The 22,678-nt window shown below is 30.6% G+C and overlaps 1 protein-coding gene across 1 annotated transcript; it reads left to right on the forward strand.

The window, feature by feature from the left end:
- Positions 1-3,086: 3,086 nt before the first annotated feature.
- Positions 3,087-22,315, forward strand: LOC132733354 (uncharacterized). The gene is made up of 9 exons (XM_060719995.1): positions 3,087-3,455; positions 12,619-12,741; positions 15,496-15,632; positions 15,946-16,174; positions 16,642-16,935; positions 19,162-19,464; positions 19,741-19,887; positions 20,899-20,932; positions 21,255-22,315. The coding sequence occupies exons 1-9, from the start codon at positions 3,095-3,097 to the stop codon at positions 21,379-21,381; spliced, it is 1,755 nt and encodes a 584-aa protein (XP_060575978.1). The 5' UTR covers positions 3,087-3,094; the 3' UTR covers positions 21,382-22,315.
- Positions 22,316-22,678: the final 363 nt, after the last annotated feature.

A 22,678-nucleotide genomic window follows, 5' to 3' on the forward strand; every position in this document is an offset into this window, starting at 1 on the left:
AGTGCACGTGCTCTTTTGTGTTTCATTCGATAAGAAATAGCTAAATAATGCCCTTCTAGTTAAACAATGAGATACATATGCTCTTAAATATGTGCCTTTAAGTGATAAGTATGCAGTATGTAGTTAAGCGCAAAATTAAAAGCAGCAATTTGTCTGTACAAATAACTTTAAGTTGACAGCCTCAGACCCTGTAGTAGATGTAAAATGCTTATTTAAGTGATTGATGTGTAACGAAAAATATTTATAAGAAAAAATACCAGCTACATTGTATATCAGTAATTTCACCTTATCAAAGTTTCCCGCGTGAAAAAGCACGAAAAAGTAAATATTAATAGTGTGCTGTGCAATTAGTACAAAAGGTCTTTGAAAATAGTTAACTACGAAAAGCTTAAATTAATTAAGATTAAATCTTGAACACCTTTTTCAGTGAAACAAAGATTTTTATTTTGAAAATTGTGTATGGATCTGTTCCGTTATTCCTACTAAAGTTTTATACTGTATCTTTTCATTTAATTTTACAGCATATCGGTATAGTTACATTTTAATTTTTGTTTGTTGTTGTTGTTTTTATTTAAATTATTCAATATTTATTTCCATTATTTATCGCATTTCAGCGTATCTACCTTGATGTATATATTCAATCTTTATCATACATTAATTTTATTTAATCACAACATTAATTGTTTCGTATTGTTTGAGCCTGTTCATGGACTAAAGTGAAAATTACAAGCTGTAGTCCACCCTCATTAGCAAAGGCATATTTCATTGCATAAAAGCTTTTAAAATCATACAAATAAAAATCGAATTGTTCAGTGCCACAGAAACATTATAATGTAATTATTATCATAGGAATGATAGCTTTGTTGATAACGTTGTTGATAACGAGTAACTAATTTACTTACCATTCAAAATATTCGAGAGAAAACCCCGATTTGCCGTCAGTATACGCAAATTTTATAACAGTATCGTTTACGTGAGTGGTTGAATAGTGAACAAGTATCCAGTAGTTTACTAAGGGCTTGACTTTTAAAGCTTCACTCATTTCAAGGGTACAAGTTTATTAATTGCCAGTTTTCTTAAATTATGTGAAAGTCTTTTGAATCAGAGAAGGTAAAACATATTTAATGATTCATCAAAATTTACGAGCAATGTGCACTTGCTGCATTGTATAAATAAATACTTAATGACAGTGCTGACTAGAGAATTACCTTTTCATTATGCTGAAACAATTTACTTAATAAAAATGCAGAATATAGGAAAGTAATAAACAGTTATTTCATGAAAAAGAATGTTTATTTACAAAACTTAGGACATATCTTAGTAAAAATAGTGCAAGTATGGAAAAACTTAAGACATTATTTAACTTCATTTAACATGGCCATAACTTTTCTCTAAGTTCAAATAATATAGATTAAATACAGAAGTATTTTACGCCTTTTAGAATGATGCTTCAAGTTTTGAAAATATAAGTGTTGCTGGCGAATATTGAGATTGTCGCTAAGTAGAAAATCTTGAACATAGCAATCACTGAAACATAACGATATTTTATTATGTTTTCTCACTAATATTTAAATTCATGTTCTCTAGTTTTCTTTATTTACAGGTCTTTAACACTTTTTTCTATTTGCTCTTAAAAGATTATTTTGACATGCTTTAAATTAGAATTTACGATAAAAATTTGAAAAATATACGTTGAAAGAATCAGCAAACATACCAAATTAATTGCTTTGTTACTTCATATAACTTTGTCAATCAGATATGTGTAAAGCTAATAAATACCCATACTGACACGGTTGGAGCAGTTGTTCAAAGCCATGTGGAGGAGGAACACACGAGCAGATGTGTGAATCGTGTTATTTGCACATAGACAAATGGTATCATGAGAACTGTAACGTGCATTGCAGTCACAGTCATCACTTTTATTCAGTAAGATGTCATTTCCCTCCATGAAGATATGGCGAATGTTGTGATTGTATGAACAAAACAATTAGTTTCGAAACAAATTACATAAATAATATACTAGTAGATAACCTGTGAGCAATAACGTCATAAATCCTCTTTGTTTACATTTTGAAGCGGTATTATTTTTGTAAATGTAATTGATTAATTGTCTTATTATACACATTGTTGCATGTATCAAATCACTTCATATTTTTGTAAAAAATCTAATTTAATTTGCCTGAAAACAACGAAATTAAGCTAATCTGCATTGTTCAATTCTATAGTTTGAAAGAAGAATTATAAAACATGTATTCTTTAATATTTAAGATTGTAGACACATTAATATAGCCCATTGTAAACCTGGTCGGCAGATGTGTGGAGGATATCCTGACAAAATAAAATGTACGCAATGCTATGATCCTTACTACTCTGCCGGAAATGGCTGTAGAGGTAAATAATTCTTTCTTAAAGTTTCCCCTCAAAATGTTAGATATATTGAAATTTAGTTGTTTGGTGTATCATATTTTATAGATTGTATAAACAAAACAAATAACAATTATGTTTAAAGGTTTGAAAAAGTAGAGCAATCATGACTTTACAAGGAAGTCATTGAGACTATTGTAAAAGATATGAACATTTGAAACAGATTGATGCAGTAGGCCCGTTTGATCAAACAAATTAAGCATATATTAAAACCCGTAAAACCCGTAATAGTACTTAACTTCAAATTGATAACATTTTCAATGTTATATCAAGACAAAATGTGTTTGTATCGTTTAATGTTTCATGAAAGATGAGTATGTTTTTAAGAAATAATCAATCACCTCTTCTGACAAGAAGATACGAAGGCAAAATATTATGTCATTAACGTAATTGGCATTTTAAACAGTTAATCACATTTATATAAAGTGCTCAATAAAAATTCGTCAGGACTAACTTCTACGAACATGTACTTGATTTGAACAACATTATGTAACGAAACAAAAAAAAATTAAACAAATATTTTTCATGCGTGTATAATCTTGCGATTTAAGGTTTATAATCGATAAACAAAAACATGACTTGACGAGAATAAAAATAACTTGGTTCTCAAATCATTTCAGTTGTAAATATCTACACAACAGTTTAACATTCATAGTGGTTATTCACTACAATGAGGATGGCAGTCTATATTCACCTTGTTGTATTTATTGTTGTAAATTTTGAATATATCGATGTTGAAGCGGGTTGTCAAGGGGGTGTAAGCAGGTGTAATTGGGTACCTTGGAAATCATGGTCAGATTGTAGCAGGACTTGTGGTGGGGGAACAAGAAAGAGATCTAGGTCATATTGTTGTAAAGCGGACTTAGATTTTGATGATTGTATAAAGGATTGCGGACATAGCAGTAGCTATGGTTATACGTACTCATCCGACACACAATCTTGCAACAACATTTGTTTTAACGGTATTTACATAAATGGGACTAATTCGTGTACCTGTAACGATGAATTCTATGGAAGTTGTTGTGGCAATGGTAAGTGAACAGAGCATTATCTTATGTAACAAAACAAAACAAGTATTTAATTATTAATTAATTAATTAATTAATTAATTAAAATAAATTATTAATGTATTTATTTATTTGTTTATTTATGTTTTTATTTATTTATTTATGTATTTATTCATTTATCTATAATTCAGTTGGAAGACATCTTCACAAAATATAATCCTGCGAACTCAGACTCCCTTTTTATCTTTGAATATATTTATGTACTGAGAAAAAAATTTAAGAGCATAAATATTTCCATTTAATTTATAGTTTCTCATTTGATGTATATTCAGATTTTCGACATGTTTCCTTATTTTTCCATATTTAAGAATCATTGAAAGCAACATCTTTTGTTTTCTGTATTCCTTTTTTCCATCTCTATAACACTTTATTAATGTCCTCCTTTCCTTGGTATTACTTAGAAATTCTTGATCAATCTAGGAAACGCATCGATGCTAATTAATGGCATTTCAGTAAATCATCTTGCATTTATTAACAAAGCAAATAAATCGATCACACTTGTTTATAAGAAGGTTGTATTTAAAATTACGTTTACATTAAAAGACTGTATCTTCCACAACACTTTGCTATATGTTTCTTTTTATTTATACGGCTTTAAAATATCCTACATATTTCTCGAATTTGCATTGTTATAGCTCATTGCTATGTAATTTATTTATTTACTCTAACTGAATTCTCGATTTTCCAATATGCATGTGATGATCCATTCAAATAAATATTTTATCATATTTTGCGATTTACGCACTGTATGCCTTACCGTTTGGCTAATTCAATTAAGCCCTGTTTCACCGCTGATCACAATTTCATTCATGCGTTTTCGGACAGAATTCTTGTATCTTCGAGGAGCTATTCGTATGCGCGCTCGTTTTGCTATACCTCAGTAAAGATATGAGGTTTCCACCGGGCGCTAACTTTACGCATCTTAAAAACTATAGTACATGAGAGACAGTATAAATCGTATGTCCTCCACTGTATGTACCTTCTTATTTCGATTAATAGAAACATCGTAATATACAGTTTTTATATCTGGGTATTATAAACACGATATTTTAATAACATTAAACCTTGAGATTAAACGGTGTTTTTAATATAATAAAAGTTTTTATTTGCATTGCGAATTATACGAAAAATGGGAGTTTTAAAACGAATTGAAGAACACCAAATCCCCACCCACCCCTAATTTCTTTGAGTTTAATTTTGAAAGCCAAGCTGAAGACACGATTACTTGACCCAATGTCTAGTGATTCCAATAAATGAATTGTTTCCAGCGTTTGAGATGACTAGGTTATTTTCCAACAAAATATAAAGATACTAACGCGACGTAGATTAAAACAACTTAAATATAACCAGTCAAATAGTTATTCATTATATGTATTGTCATATGACAAACAACATTTTTACCATTTTATCAAATACTATTTCATATTTACGAGTTATACATTGTCTGGCAAAATTCTAATGGTATGTGTTACTTATTTAAATCGTATGCTTCCCGAATACCGGTATACTGATAAATGAACAGGTAACCATAAATGTACTGGAGAATCTAATAAAGTAAAATACTGACTCTATTCTTAATACTTACTGAATTATGAGAAAAATGAATGAGGATGTTATGTTAATTATTTTGTGCAAATTTAAGCAATATATGTATAATTGTTATATAAATGTACATTTGATTCATTAAAAATGGATAATTTAAATTGTCATCTCTTTTCCATACAGCAATTTGTCAGAATTAAATATACAGTCACATATAGGAAATAATCGTTATTATGATGTGCCATATTTTTAAACATTAAGTATTTTTCAGAGTGTCAACGAATTGATAACTGTAACAGGAGAAGATGCACTTATTCTTGAAACACTAAGTGTCTTGAGTGTAATTATAATAAAATATTTTTCAAATGATAACAATTTTGACAGAAATTAAGACCTGGACCGTCTTTGTTATTTGTCTTCTGCTCCACGCAGCTGACATAATGCCACGTGATATAAGTATATTTTTTATACATGTACTACGAAATTACACTATGAAAATGCGGGAAATACGATCCCGGACGTACCAGATCCTGCGATTTTTCCCTATCACCTTTTTGACTGGTGACTATGTTAACTTTCATAGATTAAGAAGGTCATTACAAAGAATAAATAGAAATAGACGCCGAGTCAATATTAACTTCCGGTAGGTTCACGTTTACGATATCCTTTTCCCGAACTGGAATTATTAATCCCTAATTTTGATTGTAAGTGAATTTGGGAGGATTAAAGTGAGATAATATAATGTTATTAACATCTTATTATTAAGTCAGTAAGTGAGGCAAAACAGCAATAACGAAATAATAGTTTTTATCAGTATTCAACAATTTCATTAACAATTTAATATAATCAAAATGACTAAACATAATTTAGAATAGTTTATTTTGATGAATAACCGATGGAATGGTGAATTTAGGTAATTAACTTGAACATTTTTGCATTAAAATTTTATGCATTAAATCAGGGTCTTACATATTTGAGAAATCTGACAAAAGAACCTTCGTATACAAGTATAAGAATTTAACCATCCCATGCATTTAAGTGTACTGACATTATCTTCCTGTATAATACTCATTAAAGATGTACGAATGGTTGCTAGTGTCATTTTTGAAGCACTGGTCTCCTAAATTAGATGTCGTGAGTGCGAAATCTATTGTTAATATTATCTTCCTTTTCACATACTTACATCTTTAATAAACGTGATTTTAAATAATGTCACCCGGAAATGAGTAATTTTGGCATGACTTTCAGCGGAAAGTACGTACAATCGTGATTTGAAAGTTATTATAGATATAAGAAAATATGTAGGACTAACTAATTCAATAATCCAAAAGTCCACAGCTAAAAGTAATTTAGACGACTTTTTCACCAGTAATTGAAACATTTTACTGTAAACTTACACTTAATTGTCTATAAACTTCTACTACATTTCTATGTTCGGTGATGATCTTTAGCCCTACGTAGATTGCACATGCGCGAGAAAATACTACATCCGGTCGACTTTTCATAACAATGGACCGCATCGTAAAAAGGTCTATAAGACATTCACGGTCAAATTCTGTTTAAACAGAGATTTCTAAAAAAAAAAACGTACCGTTTCACATTTTAATGCAAATACACAAATGAAACAAAAAACTTATTAAAAACATATAATATAACATTATTATCATTATTATTAAGTTCTGGTTTAATCTAGATTTTCAAAAAAAAAATTAAAAAAAAAAAAAGGAATAACAAATAGTGTCATTCCTCCGTAGATCATTCGTCTTATTCAGATCATACAAGATTCGTGTGCAGGTGGTTATTTTAATAGTACCTTTGCTGCTAAAGATATGTTTAAATCTGTACTGGTACGAAGCTGCTAAAATCATGAGCTTTTCATTTGTGTTAACATTTACATAATATTTTTTACCACAATAATGATGGTTTTCCGCAGTTTACAGATATTGGTAGAAATGAATCACATTTACAGCGTAAAGATTAAGTACAAACTGCGCTGATAATATTGTTCTTGTAACCTTGAACCCCTTGCAAAACACTCGTTGAATCGTGATCATAACTACCAAGGAAGAACATTTCAAGAAAAATATGAGTTGACATATTCAAAAGACACTTGACACCTTGTCCTTGCAACAGAAACACTTTCAGGGCTTACTTACTTAAAATAATTAAACAATAATTGCATGTATTCGATTCGATGCTTTTGTTATTTTATTTCCTGTGTCAAGATGTTTCCAAATATTTTTCATTCTTTTAACATGTCAATTAATCGGAATAAACACTTAGATAAGATATCATATCACATGGAAATCAATGTTTTATATTACGGTCATTCAAAACAAGAGTGTACAATTAAGAGACAACTGTTAAGTGTAGTGGATGTGTGCGTCTAAGTCACGCAGTAGACATATGGTGATATTTAATTTTGTAAACATTTTGAATTGTTATCTGAGATGAACTCTGTCAAGTCGTTGTAATAATTTATGCTAATAAGTGAAATTCTGGGATTTCATTTCGTGAGATAAAACCCATTTCAGTCAGAGTTTGTTACACATGGCGTTGGGAACGAAGTTTTGTCGAACTGTTTTGTGGCCTACGTATTATTCTGTGATTCGTAAATGTCCTAAAATATATTGTGTATCTTGTTTTTTATAGCAAATTTCTTGATTCAAAGACAATAATTTCGCTAAAATAAATAATAAAATAATTCTCCACAATGATAGCTCTAAGCTGTAACCTCTTTTGTTTAGCACAGTGTACACGTAGCCGTTGAACATCTGACGTCATTATCTTTACAACGGTCTGTTTCCCATGACTTAATTAAAATATTTATCATGCTTAAAAAAGTGTTATTGTATTTATTGTCAATATGCTATAACTAGGTTGTAATTTAGGTGTACTTTTACGAAAATACTTTTGCTAATCATTTGAAGCTGGTTTTATTAAAATTTAATGTTTTATCAAGGCATTTCCTTTCATAAAAGTGATTGCATCATCCAGTGTGTGCAGATTTATTTTTGATAGAAGTTCAGATAAGCAAGGAAAGTTTAGACATACATGTATTCCTGTAAATAGTAATTAAAATTTTTGGTCTTTTATATATCTTATACATTGGCAATTTACAACGATTATTTTATCTTTATTTATATGTATTTAAATGGTGTACGTTAATGAGACACATACATATAATAAACAAATTGTGCGGGTGGAATCGCAATTCTGATATAAGGCTAAGAGTGGGAATTTAAAACAGGACAATTCATTCCTCTGCTTATCTGAGTTTCTTGATTGTTAATCAGCATGGATATTAAAATCACTTGATAGATCGTATTTTAGCTAAATACATGTATTGCATGCCATTTATGTTTCTTGTCCTCGCAGTTTGCGATTTCCTTTTATCTCAAAAGCATACATTATTGATATAGCCTACCTTTTAAAGTTTTAACAATTTATTTCATAAACACTATTTTATTCTTTTGTTAGCATAGCAATTCTAAAACAACTATATTATATAGAGCCGTTTGGATTTATATGTAGGATGATTTATAAGCAAATAGAGATATTCTTGTTAAATAAACGTTTCTTTATCAAAGATTACCAATTTAAGCACAGTCGTTTAGTGGTTGCTTTCAACAAGGGCATTTACTTTGTTTTTGATATTAAGCTAATATTACTACATCCTAACATAAATGCAGTGTTGCTGATACTTCTTCAATCATATGTCTTTTCAAGTATTGTTGATTGCAATTATTTAATTGAAGTACGTCAAGTGTGTGCTTATTTATGTTTATTTAATTCATTTTAATTCACGTTTCTTTAAGAATCAATTCAAGTGAATAAATGTTTGACATGTTGTTACAAAGAACGTCATATACAGTTCAAGCGTGCCTTTTAATATGTTACAATAAAACGGAAACATTTTGACAGGTTTAATTATAAAACGTAATTGTACATAATTGTCGAATCGCCCACGAATGATTGATCTAGTTTATTGAGCAGAGCTTTTAAATATGCTGTAAATGTTACATTTAAAAAATATATAGTGACTAATACGATGCAACTATTGATTTTCGACATGTTTTATACTGACGAGCAAGGTTTAAAGACCTTGAAAGAAACATGTTTTATTATTCGTATTGCAAACCGTTTATAGCTAGGTGAGTTGCATAATTTGAAAAAGAAAATATATCTCCATTTTGCTACAAGTTTCGCCTTTTTATATGTACATCTTAATGATGTCTGACTTTTTTCTTGTATTGATATTGTTTTAGCTCATGCAATGTCATTCATTAGCTTAGTTTATTGTTATGAGTTGAACCAAGAGGTATCAACAAAAAACTTATATCATTAGGTAGATGTGCAGCGCATCAAACATCTGTCTTGCCTTATTTTGGAGTAATTTCCTTTGTTTATTTTTACACTTGAACTTTGTTCGGGACATAGCTTTAAAATTGTAAGATATATCGTAGGTAGAGAGATCTCAATGAGTAGAAATGCAGTGCACAAGTAACGTAACTCTGTCTTGACTAATTATTGACTTATTGGTCTAGGCACAATTCTCAAACCATAAGCGGTATCAACAAAACACTAGGGTAAGGTAGATCACATTAAGTACAAGCGCAGCGCATCAACGTTTATGCCTTGTCTATATTTTTAGTAATTACTTTTCTTCATTTTTACACTTGACCGTTTCGGAGACATAACTTAATAAATAATTTTCTGTGTCCAAAACTTATTCAGAGAGCATCTCCCGGTTGGACCGTCTCTCCTTTGAAGAGGATTAAACTTTGAATTTAGTGTTGTTTTGAATGCTTTATTTACATGGCAAATTATGTGAACCAAAAAGAAAACTCTCTGATTTTACCAAAAAATATCTAATTTCGAAAGGCAAACATTTACTAGATCACTTAATACCGTGTCAGTTGTTGTCAACAAAAAGGTGAGTCGTTTTCAGTATTTGAGATTACCATTTTTAACAAAACAAAATGAAAAATTTTCGACTTTAACATCTTATAAAATATAACAAGTCATATAATTATTTATATAAACATACTTGAAATCACCATTTTACCAAATACTTTTAATTGACGACAAGTTTATAGAATGAAAACATCTTCTTTAGACAAGTTTCATTGAAAACGGGGAAGAGACGGAATTTACCTAAATTTAAGGTTAAATCTATAAAAGGACAGTCTTTTTATAATTTAGGCAAATTTATAATTTGTCCTAATCATTTTCTAATTCCATCAGTTTGTCAATGGAAATATTAGCATACAGTCACATAAAAGCTATTATACGAGGGTCATTCAATAAATAATGAAACTTACGCGTGAGGGATGTTGCACTTATTCATTATCCCTCATGTACAGACTCAATCAGCGCTTCGGCAGGTCTTCTATTCCCGTTGCTAGGCAACCGCGCTGATATGACCTCACCTCCTCGACCACGGCAACTTCAAGCTCGTCTAGGTCGTCGTAACGTATTCCTCTCATATTTTCCTTCAGCTTGGGATATAAGTCATAGTCACAGGGACTAATATCCGGGGAATAAGGTGGGTGAGCTAATATTTCCAATACGTATGACTGAAACAGTGACGTCATCCCCTTTACACCGTCTGCCGTTGCGTTGTCATGAAGGATTATTGGATTAGCCCCTAAAAACTCAGGACGCTTTTTTCGAATCGCTGGTCTTAGGTGTTTTTAAGGTACTCCTCATAGTACTTGCCATTGATAGTTTTTCCACTTTGCACTTTATGACTTGTCAATACACCATGGATATCGTATGCAAATATCATTAGCATCTTAAGTTTTGACTGTACCCGTCTAAACTTTGCTGGCCTCGGAGAGTTAGGAGTATGCCACTCAGCCGATCGTCTTTTTAACTCTGGCTCATACGATCTTACCCAAGTTTCATCAATAGCCACAATTCTTGATAAAAAGTCTCTGCCCTCTAAACTAAACCGTGAAATATGGTTAGTAGCTATGTTCAAACGACGTTCTGCCTGCTCCGACGTCAAGCGATGTGTACCCATCTTGCTGAAACCTTGCGCATTTTAAATGGTTTCGAATAATTGTATGAACCGACCCTACACTTATTTCCAGTTCCTGTGCCAATTCTTCACACGATATCCTTCTGTCATGATTTAAAAGCTTTTTTACCTGGACCGTACTATACGAGTCAGTAGCTGTAACATTTCTCCCTGGTCGATGGTTATCTTTAACACTGTCCCTGCCGTCCTTGAATTTTTTTACCCATTTAGTAACTTGTACATACGAAAAAGTATAGGTGCCGCAAGCTTCCTTTAATGCATTGAATATCTTTTTCGCGCTTTTCTTACGCTGAAGTTCAATTTTGATGAAACTGCGCTGTTCCTGCGACGTGAACGCGGCTATGACGCTTTAAGTGACGTCAGTTTACGTCACATTGTGATGACGTCACATAATATGACGTCATCAATCTTTGTAAAAGAAATCGAGAATAGATTGACGTATAGTCATGTAAATTTTTATGGAATTCGAGTCATTAGTTTAAAAGTTATTAAGATGGTTTCATTATATATTGAATGACCCTCGTATATTCATTTATTTTATTCATTTAGCACACGCATTATAGCAGGTGAATCCGTCTCTTGTACATGTTTTTCTAATAATATTTTTATAGCAGAAATATTTCAGTAAATGTATTTAGTACACTTGCATATCTCTACAGGTTATTTTTTATCACAACTTGGAGAATAACCGTTTCTAATCTATAAATACAAAACATACACAGCAACGTGACCTGTCGTTGAAAAGATAAAACTGAATAATGACTATAGTGGCGAAATTAAATATGTGTTTGAATTTAAATTAATCTACTGTTAAATGTTTTTTATCAATTCATTTCTAGTGATGGTGTTATTTTTGTATTTAACAATATAGTGTCCTTTGTTCTTCTCATTGTTCACGTTCACGTGAACTCACATAAAATGTATGTACGGCAGGATTTAGCTGAAGGATATATTTAATGTTCTGACGTGTTGATTTGTTGCTATAGTATTATCATTTATATATCAGTGAAATTTTGCTCATATTTCCTTTACGCATTGATCTTGCAAAATTCATTTCGGGCATCATTTGCTTTCGGCTGGTTCAGTACATGGAACAACTTGAAATCGGGGTCAGTTTCTTCCTGTACTTGCGGAGGAGAAACCAGATATTAAACTTGTTCGATTTGTTGCGATGCTAATCTTAATTTTGAGGAATGTTTAGACAACTGTTGGTATTCAAATTCCCATCTAGAAGTAAAATGTAAATAATATTGTTTACAAAGAGGTCAATTTAAAAAGAAATCAGTGCCAGTGTCCGTATACATTTTACGGAACGTGTTGTAATAATAGTATATATAATTTTATCAATTTTGCCATTCGTGAGATTGAAATTAATTTTGAATCTCATTTTGTTCTTTTAATCTTATTCAATATTTGACTTTATATATTATCTTATGACTATTTGGCAATAATGAACTTTGATATTGTAAGCATACATGGTGTTCAATGATAAATATTTGTGATGTTATGACATACTGAAAATTGATAAATGTATTTTCAGAGTGCCCGCATATTGAGCACTGTAAGAGGAGAAGATGCAGTTCATCATTGGACACTAAGTGTCTTGAGTGTAACTATGATCAAAAACTGTTCAAGAAAACACAGAACGACACAAAATGTAGAAGTAAGTTGCTGCACATTATTGAGATGAAAATGTGTTCTTGTTGTATTAATACAATGTCATACTGTCAGTTAACCAAGAATTCATTTCTCAAATGTGTCAAAACAATCCTGTTACAGGTTTGGGTAAAGAAGGAGATCAATTGTTTATACCCCGAATGATTGACATCTATATTTCAAAAATACTTTATAATTATAACAGTGGCGGAATAAATGATATTAAATTAAAATATCCAGAATGATATTGTAAAGTATGTATATTTAATAAATAAATCGGTAGGATGTTGAACATTTTATCTTAAGTAAACAAAACACTAAAAATGTACACATCCGTGAAAATCGGGGTGCTCAAGGAAAAACGTGTTTTTAAATGGTATATCAGGGTGAAATAAACAGAAGTTTTTAGCTAACACATAATCAACAATAATTCTTCTTTGCGGAAATTAAAACTACGGTATGTAGTAGGTAAAGTGTATTTGTCTCGTAACAAGGTACAATTTTATTTGAAGCATGTATATATGCGATGTCATATATATCATGTTAACGTCTCTTTGTTGGGGAACAGTATACAGGATAAATATCGTTAATTTAACGAAACATCGATAATGTAAGTTTCTATTTTCTTGGACTCGCATTTACACAACAAAACATGGACGTTATTTATTTTGCCAAATTTAGCCAAATTTAGTTTTCTAGATCTATTTCAGCAAATACATGCATCACAACTCAATTGATAGGGAATTTGAATTCAAGATTCCCATTTGTTTCTATGACCACATATTGATGTGTATTTGAGTACGTAACTAGTTTTTAATATGTAATTATTATATAGACCAAAGTTATTTTAATTTCCATGTGTTGAGCCCTTGTAATATTGTTATTATTAAACGTGTAAGGTGAAAAAGTGGATGGATCTCCGACCCTATTTAACCTTTGATGGGCACAATAAACGGAGTTACCTGTTGGGCATCAAAAAGTTCTATGACCAATGATGTACATATATATATATGCGGTTATATAAAATATATATAAAACACAGTCCATGAGTTAACTTATTTAATTATTATTATAAGTTAACCCATGGACTGTGTTTTTTGTTTAATTTATATGTGACTTTTTTCCGGCACTTGTTTTCATTTTTTGTTTTCATAGCATCGAAAGAATGTCCTGAACGTAAATAAAATATAGGCCCGGCTATTGAGGTAATTTGATGTTTATGTATATAGAATTATAAAGGAAAATATGTTTAAGTCTATTTAAGTGCAACTGAACTCTAGAAAAGATATATCAATCTTGCTTATTGGATCAATATTTCTTCATTGATGTAAGTAGACTTTACAAGGAAAACACATTTAAAAGATCCCCCTGCGGTTATAGTTAGTCATAGTGCGTCGTGCATCGTCAAGTTTTGTGTGAAACCAGCATTAACCAAACTTTACATGAATGATCCTTGGATGGTGGCGGGGCCCGAAAAGAAGTTTCGAAAATGCAAATAAAATATCTTTTTGTCTGAAAGTTGAAGGCACGGAGCTTTGTTATTTAGTACATGAATTATATCATCTGTACGTCCTCTTCCAAAGTTGTTTCAATTTCATTTCTAGTGTAAAATTTGGCCACACCTCGCTGGGGTCATAGGTTTTCCTTATAATTATGTATATTAAAACCTTAAAAATATTCTTCTCTGGAAAGACAAAGCCTAGAGGTTAGATATTTGTACGTATAAGTAGATCTCAAGCAAGACTCTTCAAATTATAACCCAAAATATGTTCTGCCCCGGGGATCATCGATCATAATGAACCTACAGTAAAAAATAAAATTCTTCCTCTCCGAATTGACACAGGCTGGAGCTCAAATATTTGGCATGAAACATCGTCTACTGGACCTCTATCAATGTTTTTCAAATCCATGTTTAACATTGGTCCAACCGGGGGTCAAAGGTTTTCCTTATATGTATAAAGCAACAACTTAAAAAAACTTATTTCTGTTATGACAAAGGCTAGAGTTAAGATATTTGGCATAAAAAATGTGAAAGTCAAAATAGATTGTCCAATTTGTGGCCCTAAGGACAATAACAGCTCCGTCATGGGGGTCATGAGTTTTCTTTATAATATACAATTAAACAGAAACAAATAACAATGATTTTCTGAAAAGGAGAACGCCAGAGCTAAGGTTTTCTACATGAAACATTGTCTATTAGACTTGTTTCAAGATCGTTCAAATTAAAGCCTTTGGATCAAACTTTTGCCTTGCTCAAGGTGGTAAAGTGACCTACTTTCTTGTCCTTTGACGTACAGCTATGAAGTTTGGCCATTTTGAGAAATTGTAAATACAAACTTTTACTTCTTTTACATAAATAACAGTCTCTCCTCCTGTGACCGCTTTGGGCCAATGACCTCCTTGTTCGTGCGTTGTAGTGTAGAAATGTACGGTTAATCATTCAAATGCTTTGTAATTAAACACTCAGTATAATAGCAGCATGGATACTTATTCTTAATCTTACATTCAGACATGCTTTGAAAATTGATTTTATTTTCAAGATAAACATCTTTGGTACAGCTCAATACATAACTGATGCTTTTGCTTAAATTGCCCCAAAAGGCTAATAGCTATAAAACCAGGCAATGCATATATCATGTGGACATAACAAATGTTGACATGTCAAATCGGTACATTTACAAATATTTAATTATTTCATTCCAGCAGTCAGTAATTTGATAATTGAAATCAGAGAAAAAAATTCTGTATACTTGTATTTCAGAAATTCCTCAGAATTTAACACTACATCTAGAAAATCCACCAAGCAAGGACCAGGATGTAACTAACAATGCAGTTACTTTAAAGTGTACAACTGGGTGTATTTTTCCAACTCCATCATTTATATGGTATTATTTGCAGGTAATACATTCTCGAGAAAACGGAAAAAAACTATAATTTTCTCTTTTCTTCTCATTCTACAAACAAATACTTTTCTCGTTTTCGGGCCAGAACGATCCATTTATTAAAACTCTCATTACTATGCACTTATAATATTCTACTTTTCCCTTATTTGATAAAGAACTAATAAACTTAAGTGTTTTTTAGATTTAAATGAAGCGCTTTTTATTTCTTTCTGTGTATATAATTACCATAAAATCACGAGAAAAACACGTGGTTTGGGCATACTGATGATTAATTTAGTAACTAATGGCTGAAAATTCTTATTTAATAGTCGTCGGATGAATCTGGATCTAAATGGTCAAATTCAGAGCCTGTCACGGAAACACCTGGGCAATGTAAAGAATTTCAAAAGATGTTCACCTCTACTTTAGTTCTTCGGAAACACTCGGTGTTAAATGACAATGCTGACCATACCGTCAGGTTTCAATGTGGTGCAACGATTATGAATGGTACCTCTGATGAAGTAAAAACACAGTCATCTGTGAATATCAGATTTGCCGGTAAATGATTTTGTAACGTATCTTTGTCACTTCACCATCATCTTAAAAAACTGAAAGAGCTAAACAAGTTCATGAGAATGTTTATTTACCATTTACTTGATTGCTATATTTATTTTGGCCTCTTTATTGTTATCGAAGGATCTCCCGTTTCAGAATTCAGAACTGGTGTGAAGTGTTGTATTGCTGTGGAAAAACTTGTGTTTCCTTCCTGTTGTCAATTCCAGTACTTTAATTGTTAGGGGCTGAATACCGTTAAGGACGTTAATTCATTCGAGTGCGTAATTGTCAACCATTTGCTTTGTTTTCGTTGCTTTAAAGGAATCTTCTCTGCTAAGATTTCTTTATAGTATAATATCTATTGAACTTTTATTTGTTTATAAATTATAACTCCTAAGTAACCCTGATTAATTTTTGACATACTTAGAGTACTGAAGTAGATTTCATACTAGTCATGTCTCATTTCACAGTTAGAGTGGCGAAGGTATCACTAAAGATTGGAAGTAGATCTAGGGTCAGTTCTCTAAACGTTACCGATGGCATTTCTGAAATATTCAAATGTACAACTAGCGATAGCAGACCATTACCTACTATTGTATGGTATATAGGACAGACAGAAAAGAAAAGAGTTGTCGGTACGGAATCAACCCTTGCATTCATACCTAGTATTATGGATAGTGGCAAGGAAGTGTATTGTAAAGCTTTCAATATTCAGCCAGAAAATAAATCACTGTCTTCCAACAAAGTTTCTCTCTATGTTAGAGGTAAATGCAATCATGTATCAATTTTATTTTTTTTTTATATTTATTTATTTCCCTCGTCATTGGTATGTGGGGGTCGAGGGCATTCCCCTCCATACCTATATATATATATATATATATATATATATTATATATATATATATATATATATATATATATATATATATATATATATATATATATATATATATATATATATATATATATATATATATATATATATATATATACACGTATCAAATATTTGTTGATTAAGTAACAATTATTGTCATTGAGTATTTATCACAACTTCACATTTCCACAATAATATATACACATGTAAATACACAACATAATATAACAAAATCACAAGGGAAATAAAAGCAGAGAAAAAAGGAAAGGTAGCTCATACATTGAACAGAGAAAACATTACGTAGTTGTTTCTTATACTCAAACTTTTAACAAAAAGCAATGGCTGTATATTAATTAATTATAAATTTACTTTACTTTAAAAAGAATTAAATGATTTTTTGAACAATTGTCCAATTCATTATGTTATCTTTTGTATTTGTTGCACATGCATCAATAATTGAAGAGGCTAATTTAAAACTTCTAACTAATCCATCTATATTTGGTAAAATATTTTTTCTCCTACATAAATAAACATATCTCTTTATCTCTAGACATAGGATATTGTATTTTGACTGGCTCTTTTTTGTATTACCTAATATAAAAGTTTGACAATCAATATCAAATAAAGCATCATGATTCCTTACAATTTTAATAATTTCTGTAATCTATATTTTGACAAATGAACATTCCCAAAATAGGTGTAACAATGTTTCATGTTCTGATTTACAAAAAGTACACATATTTGTAACTGATAAATTCATTTTCAAAAGAAGATAATTACAGTATTATTGTAGTAGCTAATATTTTATGTGTTAGTCTTGTCTGAAACCATTGCAAGTAAGAATCATTGGTAATGTCAAAAACCCAACTATGTATTTTATTCCAGTCAGATTGACTTTATTGAAAGCAAGTGTTCCATTTAGTCTGACAAGTTGGAATATCATCATTTTTTATGTATATATTGTACATGTCTGATGTACCTTTAACACAAAGTAGTATAGGCTTTATATAACAACATATAATGGGAGAATAGGAAGCAATTTCATAATTATCATATAACTTTAAATTTAAAATACTTCTGTATTTCTTGACAGCACTGGTAATTAATTCATAGTAAATGAAGTTTACTTTAATACCTAATCTTGCTTCCAATTCATTCCTTTCAAGAAAAGTACCATTCACATTCATAATATCTTTGATAAACCTTATACCTTTATCATACCATGTTTTTATGAAAATAGGCTTTCTATCCATCAAAATATATTGGTAATAGAACAGAGGCATTTCTAACAACATTTCCATAGACATAATCGGTATTTTTTCTACAAATTCTACATAAGCACCTAAAACATCTTTCCAAAATGAATTTTTCAAAATATTATATAATTATATATTCTGTATATAACTTTCCACAATTAAACAGCTTCTTAATATCTAAAAAGTTATCTAAAATAGTGTATTATTTATCACATTCAGATGATACAATTCTTCTTAACCATGAAAATTTTAAACTTTTCATGTAAGCACATACATCAATCATTTTTAGACCACCATTTACATATTCAATCATGTATCTATTAAGGTATAATAAATTATTGTTTTTATTAATTTGTATATGTTTATAGTTTTTTGTCTAAAAGGAAATTAATACAAAATAATATTTCTTATAACCTGACAAAATTGCATGATACAATGCATCACACCTTCAAAATTTCATGATTATGAAAATGTTACTTCAAGACGTTTTACGACCACCAGGTCAAATGAAACACATCTTCTTTAATTATTGTACAATATTAAATTGAAATGTAAATTTACATGTGTAGGAAAAGATGAATAGGGAAATGTAACAAATAAATACTCTATTTGTTTGTCAAATGTAAGCACATTCGTTTTTGTAAGTCAATAGTTTACTGCTTAAATTAAAAATAAGGGTATATAGGCGACATGAATATAAATAATATTACCCCCAAATATATCAGCATGCGAGGCAACACTTATACATCATGTTATAGGCTTTGATTGTTTCTTTTCTTTTACAGTTTTTTATCGATACTAGTTAGGATAGAAATGCTGGAATATCAAAGAGAGTAAACCAGATTTTTTTCTTTGTTTAAGGTCCTCCACGGCCTGGTTGGCAGTCAATTACGAATACAACTTGCTCTATTGGCGCGCCCGTTACATTAACATTTACTGCTATTGCATATCCAATGCCAAGTTCTGATGGTTTCAAATGGTACAAACAAATCTCGAATGAATGGATACCATTACAAAGTAATAAAGATGTACAGATATCTGTAATAGGACTGGAAACAAACCTTACGATTGTCAATGTAACTCAGGCAAACCTAGGCCAATATCGATTAACAGTTGAAAACAGCGTCGGAATATATAACCAGTATTATTTCCTTATTGAAAAAGGTAGGTTTCATGATTTTTGTATAACTTTTGATTTTTTTATTTTCTACTGTGCTGTATTGTTATCATATTTATGGGTTTTCCTTGAATAATAATTGTAAAAACAATTTGTAGAAGAAAAATAATAAAGAAATTAACTGGTTAGTATTACTGGCAAATACACATCATCAAAAACGTTGGCAACTCAGTTCGGTCAAAGATTTCTTCATCCATTTGAATAATACATGCGTGAAAACATAATTTATTCTGTAATAAATAATTACTTTTTAAAAAAAATAGATGACCCCAGTGTTGATGTTGGCAAAGATACTATGAACAGAAGTGATTTCAAAACTGCCACAATTATATTTGGAATAATTTCTGTCATATGTATTGGTACTTCAGCTGGCATCGTGATTTGGTTTAAACGAAAAGCCAAAGGAACAGGTAACTATGTCGTTACGACTTTGATGATCGCCATCTGTATCATATCTATTTTTATATTTTCAATTCCGGATTTATCATTGTATACGAACAGGTTAGGTTTTAATCCAGATTATGATTTGACAATGGTAGACACATAATTATATATTCAATTTTGTTCACACTATAAATCTAAAGTTATGTAAATGTGAAACCAAAAATAAAACAAAAACATATAATTTATTATGCACATGTATGTCTAGATTTTTTGGCAGTTTGAAAGTTTTAAACAGTTACTACAATCATAAAAAATAATTAAGTCCAAATTTAATAACACTTATTATGTGATAAAGGAATTACATAAATTAACCGCCTTTTATTACATGCTTTTCGGTGGTTTATTGAAATATATCAGTGATATAAAAACTGGTAATTTCACTGTTTGAAACAGTGAAATTACCACTTTGATAATTTCACTGTTTTTGAATTTAAGCCCCTTACGTTGTTTCAGTGAAATACCAGCGTGCACAGAACTGGGTACCAACTTAATGACGTGACGTCGTAAATGACGTCACGTTGTATTATTATTTGGCGCGTTTTTCATTCAGTATTAGGTTTAATGTCTTTTTAAAGCGTTTCTTTGCATATAATAAAAAGAAAATTTGTTTAGTTTAGTGAAAGATAGAAATATATTTCACCTTGTGAACACCAAAAGTTCATATTTCACTCGTGGCTGCGCCACTCGTGAAATATACCTTTTGGTGCTCACTTGGTGAAATATATTCCGATCTTACACTGAACTAAACAAATATCCTCTATCTATTATGTTTTAGTCGTTGAATTCCTATAACGCATTTATCTTTAATGTCATTTATACATTTCACATTAATGTTAATTAAGGTTTTAAGTTTAATATGTTTATCAGTATACAATAACTTGCAAAAATAGCAATGTCCAAAACTTCGATACAATTTGTTGATGTGTTCATTTTGTTGCATACTAAATGCAAATATATGAAAATCCTCTACATTGCAGATAGAAAATCATGCACTAAATCGTCACATCAAAGGTATGTGTTTCCATTTCGTTTTTGATAAATAGTTTCATATCTTGTATTTATCACATCAAGTTTTACTTTTAAACTGTTGAAGCATTGTAAGTTCTAAGTAAATACAATTTTGTGAAGCACTTCCATACATACATATATCTATATTTACGCGCGTCAAAACAAATTTCAGAAGGTCCATAGTCTTGCATCATCTTCATCGTCTTAGAAAAAAGAAGGAACAGCTACTCATCCTTGATTTTACTTGACGATATACATATTAAACTGAATAACTTTACGATCAATAACGTTAACATTGTTGTTGTTGTTTTTGTATTTTCATAAGCCAAATTGGTACCTATGACTATACATCATACGAAACCGAAATGCAGGAATGTACCGGACAAGTATACGAGAATCTACCGCAACAAGGGCGTTTTCTAGAGACGACAATACAACCTATGGTGTTATAGATAACAGCTAATAACATTCAAGTACAGAAATGTCTTTAAACACTGTACCATAGAGATAACATTCACAATATCCCAATAAAGCCGCTGCTTAAGATACTATTGATCGTGTGATCAGCTTGTATGTGTCGTCTAAACTTGTCGGGTTGTTTTATTCCTAAAATAAAATATCCTTACTCTGATTTCTAAGTGAGAATGACATATTCTATGTACAGAAGATTTTATTGAATAAATTGCTTTGTGAAAACATTAAATGTTGACCTTTAGAGAGAAATGAATTTGTCATTTTTAACAGTACCTGTAGCATTCCCGTTCTTCAAGAAAGGAGATTTTGCTTAAAATCAAAATCAAACGAATGAAAACGGAGTGTTGTTACTGAAAGTATGTCAGCGTGTAAAAAGTGTTCGATCAAAGGCATTACGGAGGCATTGCATACATATAACATTAAGTAATACCTAATAGCATTATATTGCATAGATAATTGATCCTGCTTAAAGCATAAACGCATCACAGGAAAATTCAACTTTTTCAAGAACAAGTGATTTTACAAATTCAGGACACAGATGTATAAAAAAGTAGAATCTCTAAAGGCAATCATGATATAACCATTCAACATTAACAAGTTAAACGTTTAACTAAGTAACATAATATGGCGTTATCAAAGCCATGGTCACAAATATATAATATATTGAATGTCACAGTCATTGAACGTATGGTGATTGCTAAGGGAAACTTTTCATCAAAGGCTCCAACATGAGTACTTTTTGAATGTATTCAGAGATTTGATTTTAAAAAGGCAGACATGCTCTATATAACATTTTGTTCTCGTTTCTTTTGGCATCTAATAAAGAGACTAAATATTGTGTATGAAAAGGTATATCTAATTCTTTGTTATTTGTCATCAACCCACGGACTTCTTGCTTGCAGTTGTACTGAATTGCTGAGTTTATCATGTATATGTTGGGGTTTTTTCTTGTCTGCAAAAAACGCCTATATTTATGTAGCAAGAGGCAAAACGAAATAAATTTTAAAAAATTGTGCTCTATTGTTTTTATAATTATCATAATAAAATACAAAATATGACGCTCAATAGTTCATACACCCTTAGCATTAAAAAACAGTGTGCTGCTAAACAATCAAGATATGACAAACAGACAACAGTTTCTACTTATTATTCTATAGTTGTTTAGGCACCAAATCAACGTATGAAATAAAACGGAATTGGTCTAAAGATAAATTATGTTCAAATTTGATATTTGAAAATACTAAAAGTTGCTATACTGTTTATTTTCAAATGTAA

The sequence above is a fragment of the Ruditapes philippinarum genome, unplaced genomic scaffold (genome assembly GCF_026571515.1).
Source record: "Ruditapes philippinarum isolate M1 unplaced genomic scaffold, ASM2657151v2 ctg940_1_1_1_1, whole genome shotgun sequence".
NCBI classification, from domain to species: Eukaryota; Metazoa; Mollusca; class Bivalvia; order Venerida; family Veneridae; genus Ruditapes; species Ruditapes philippinarum.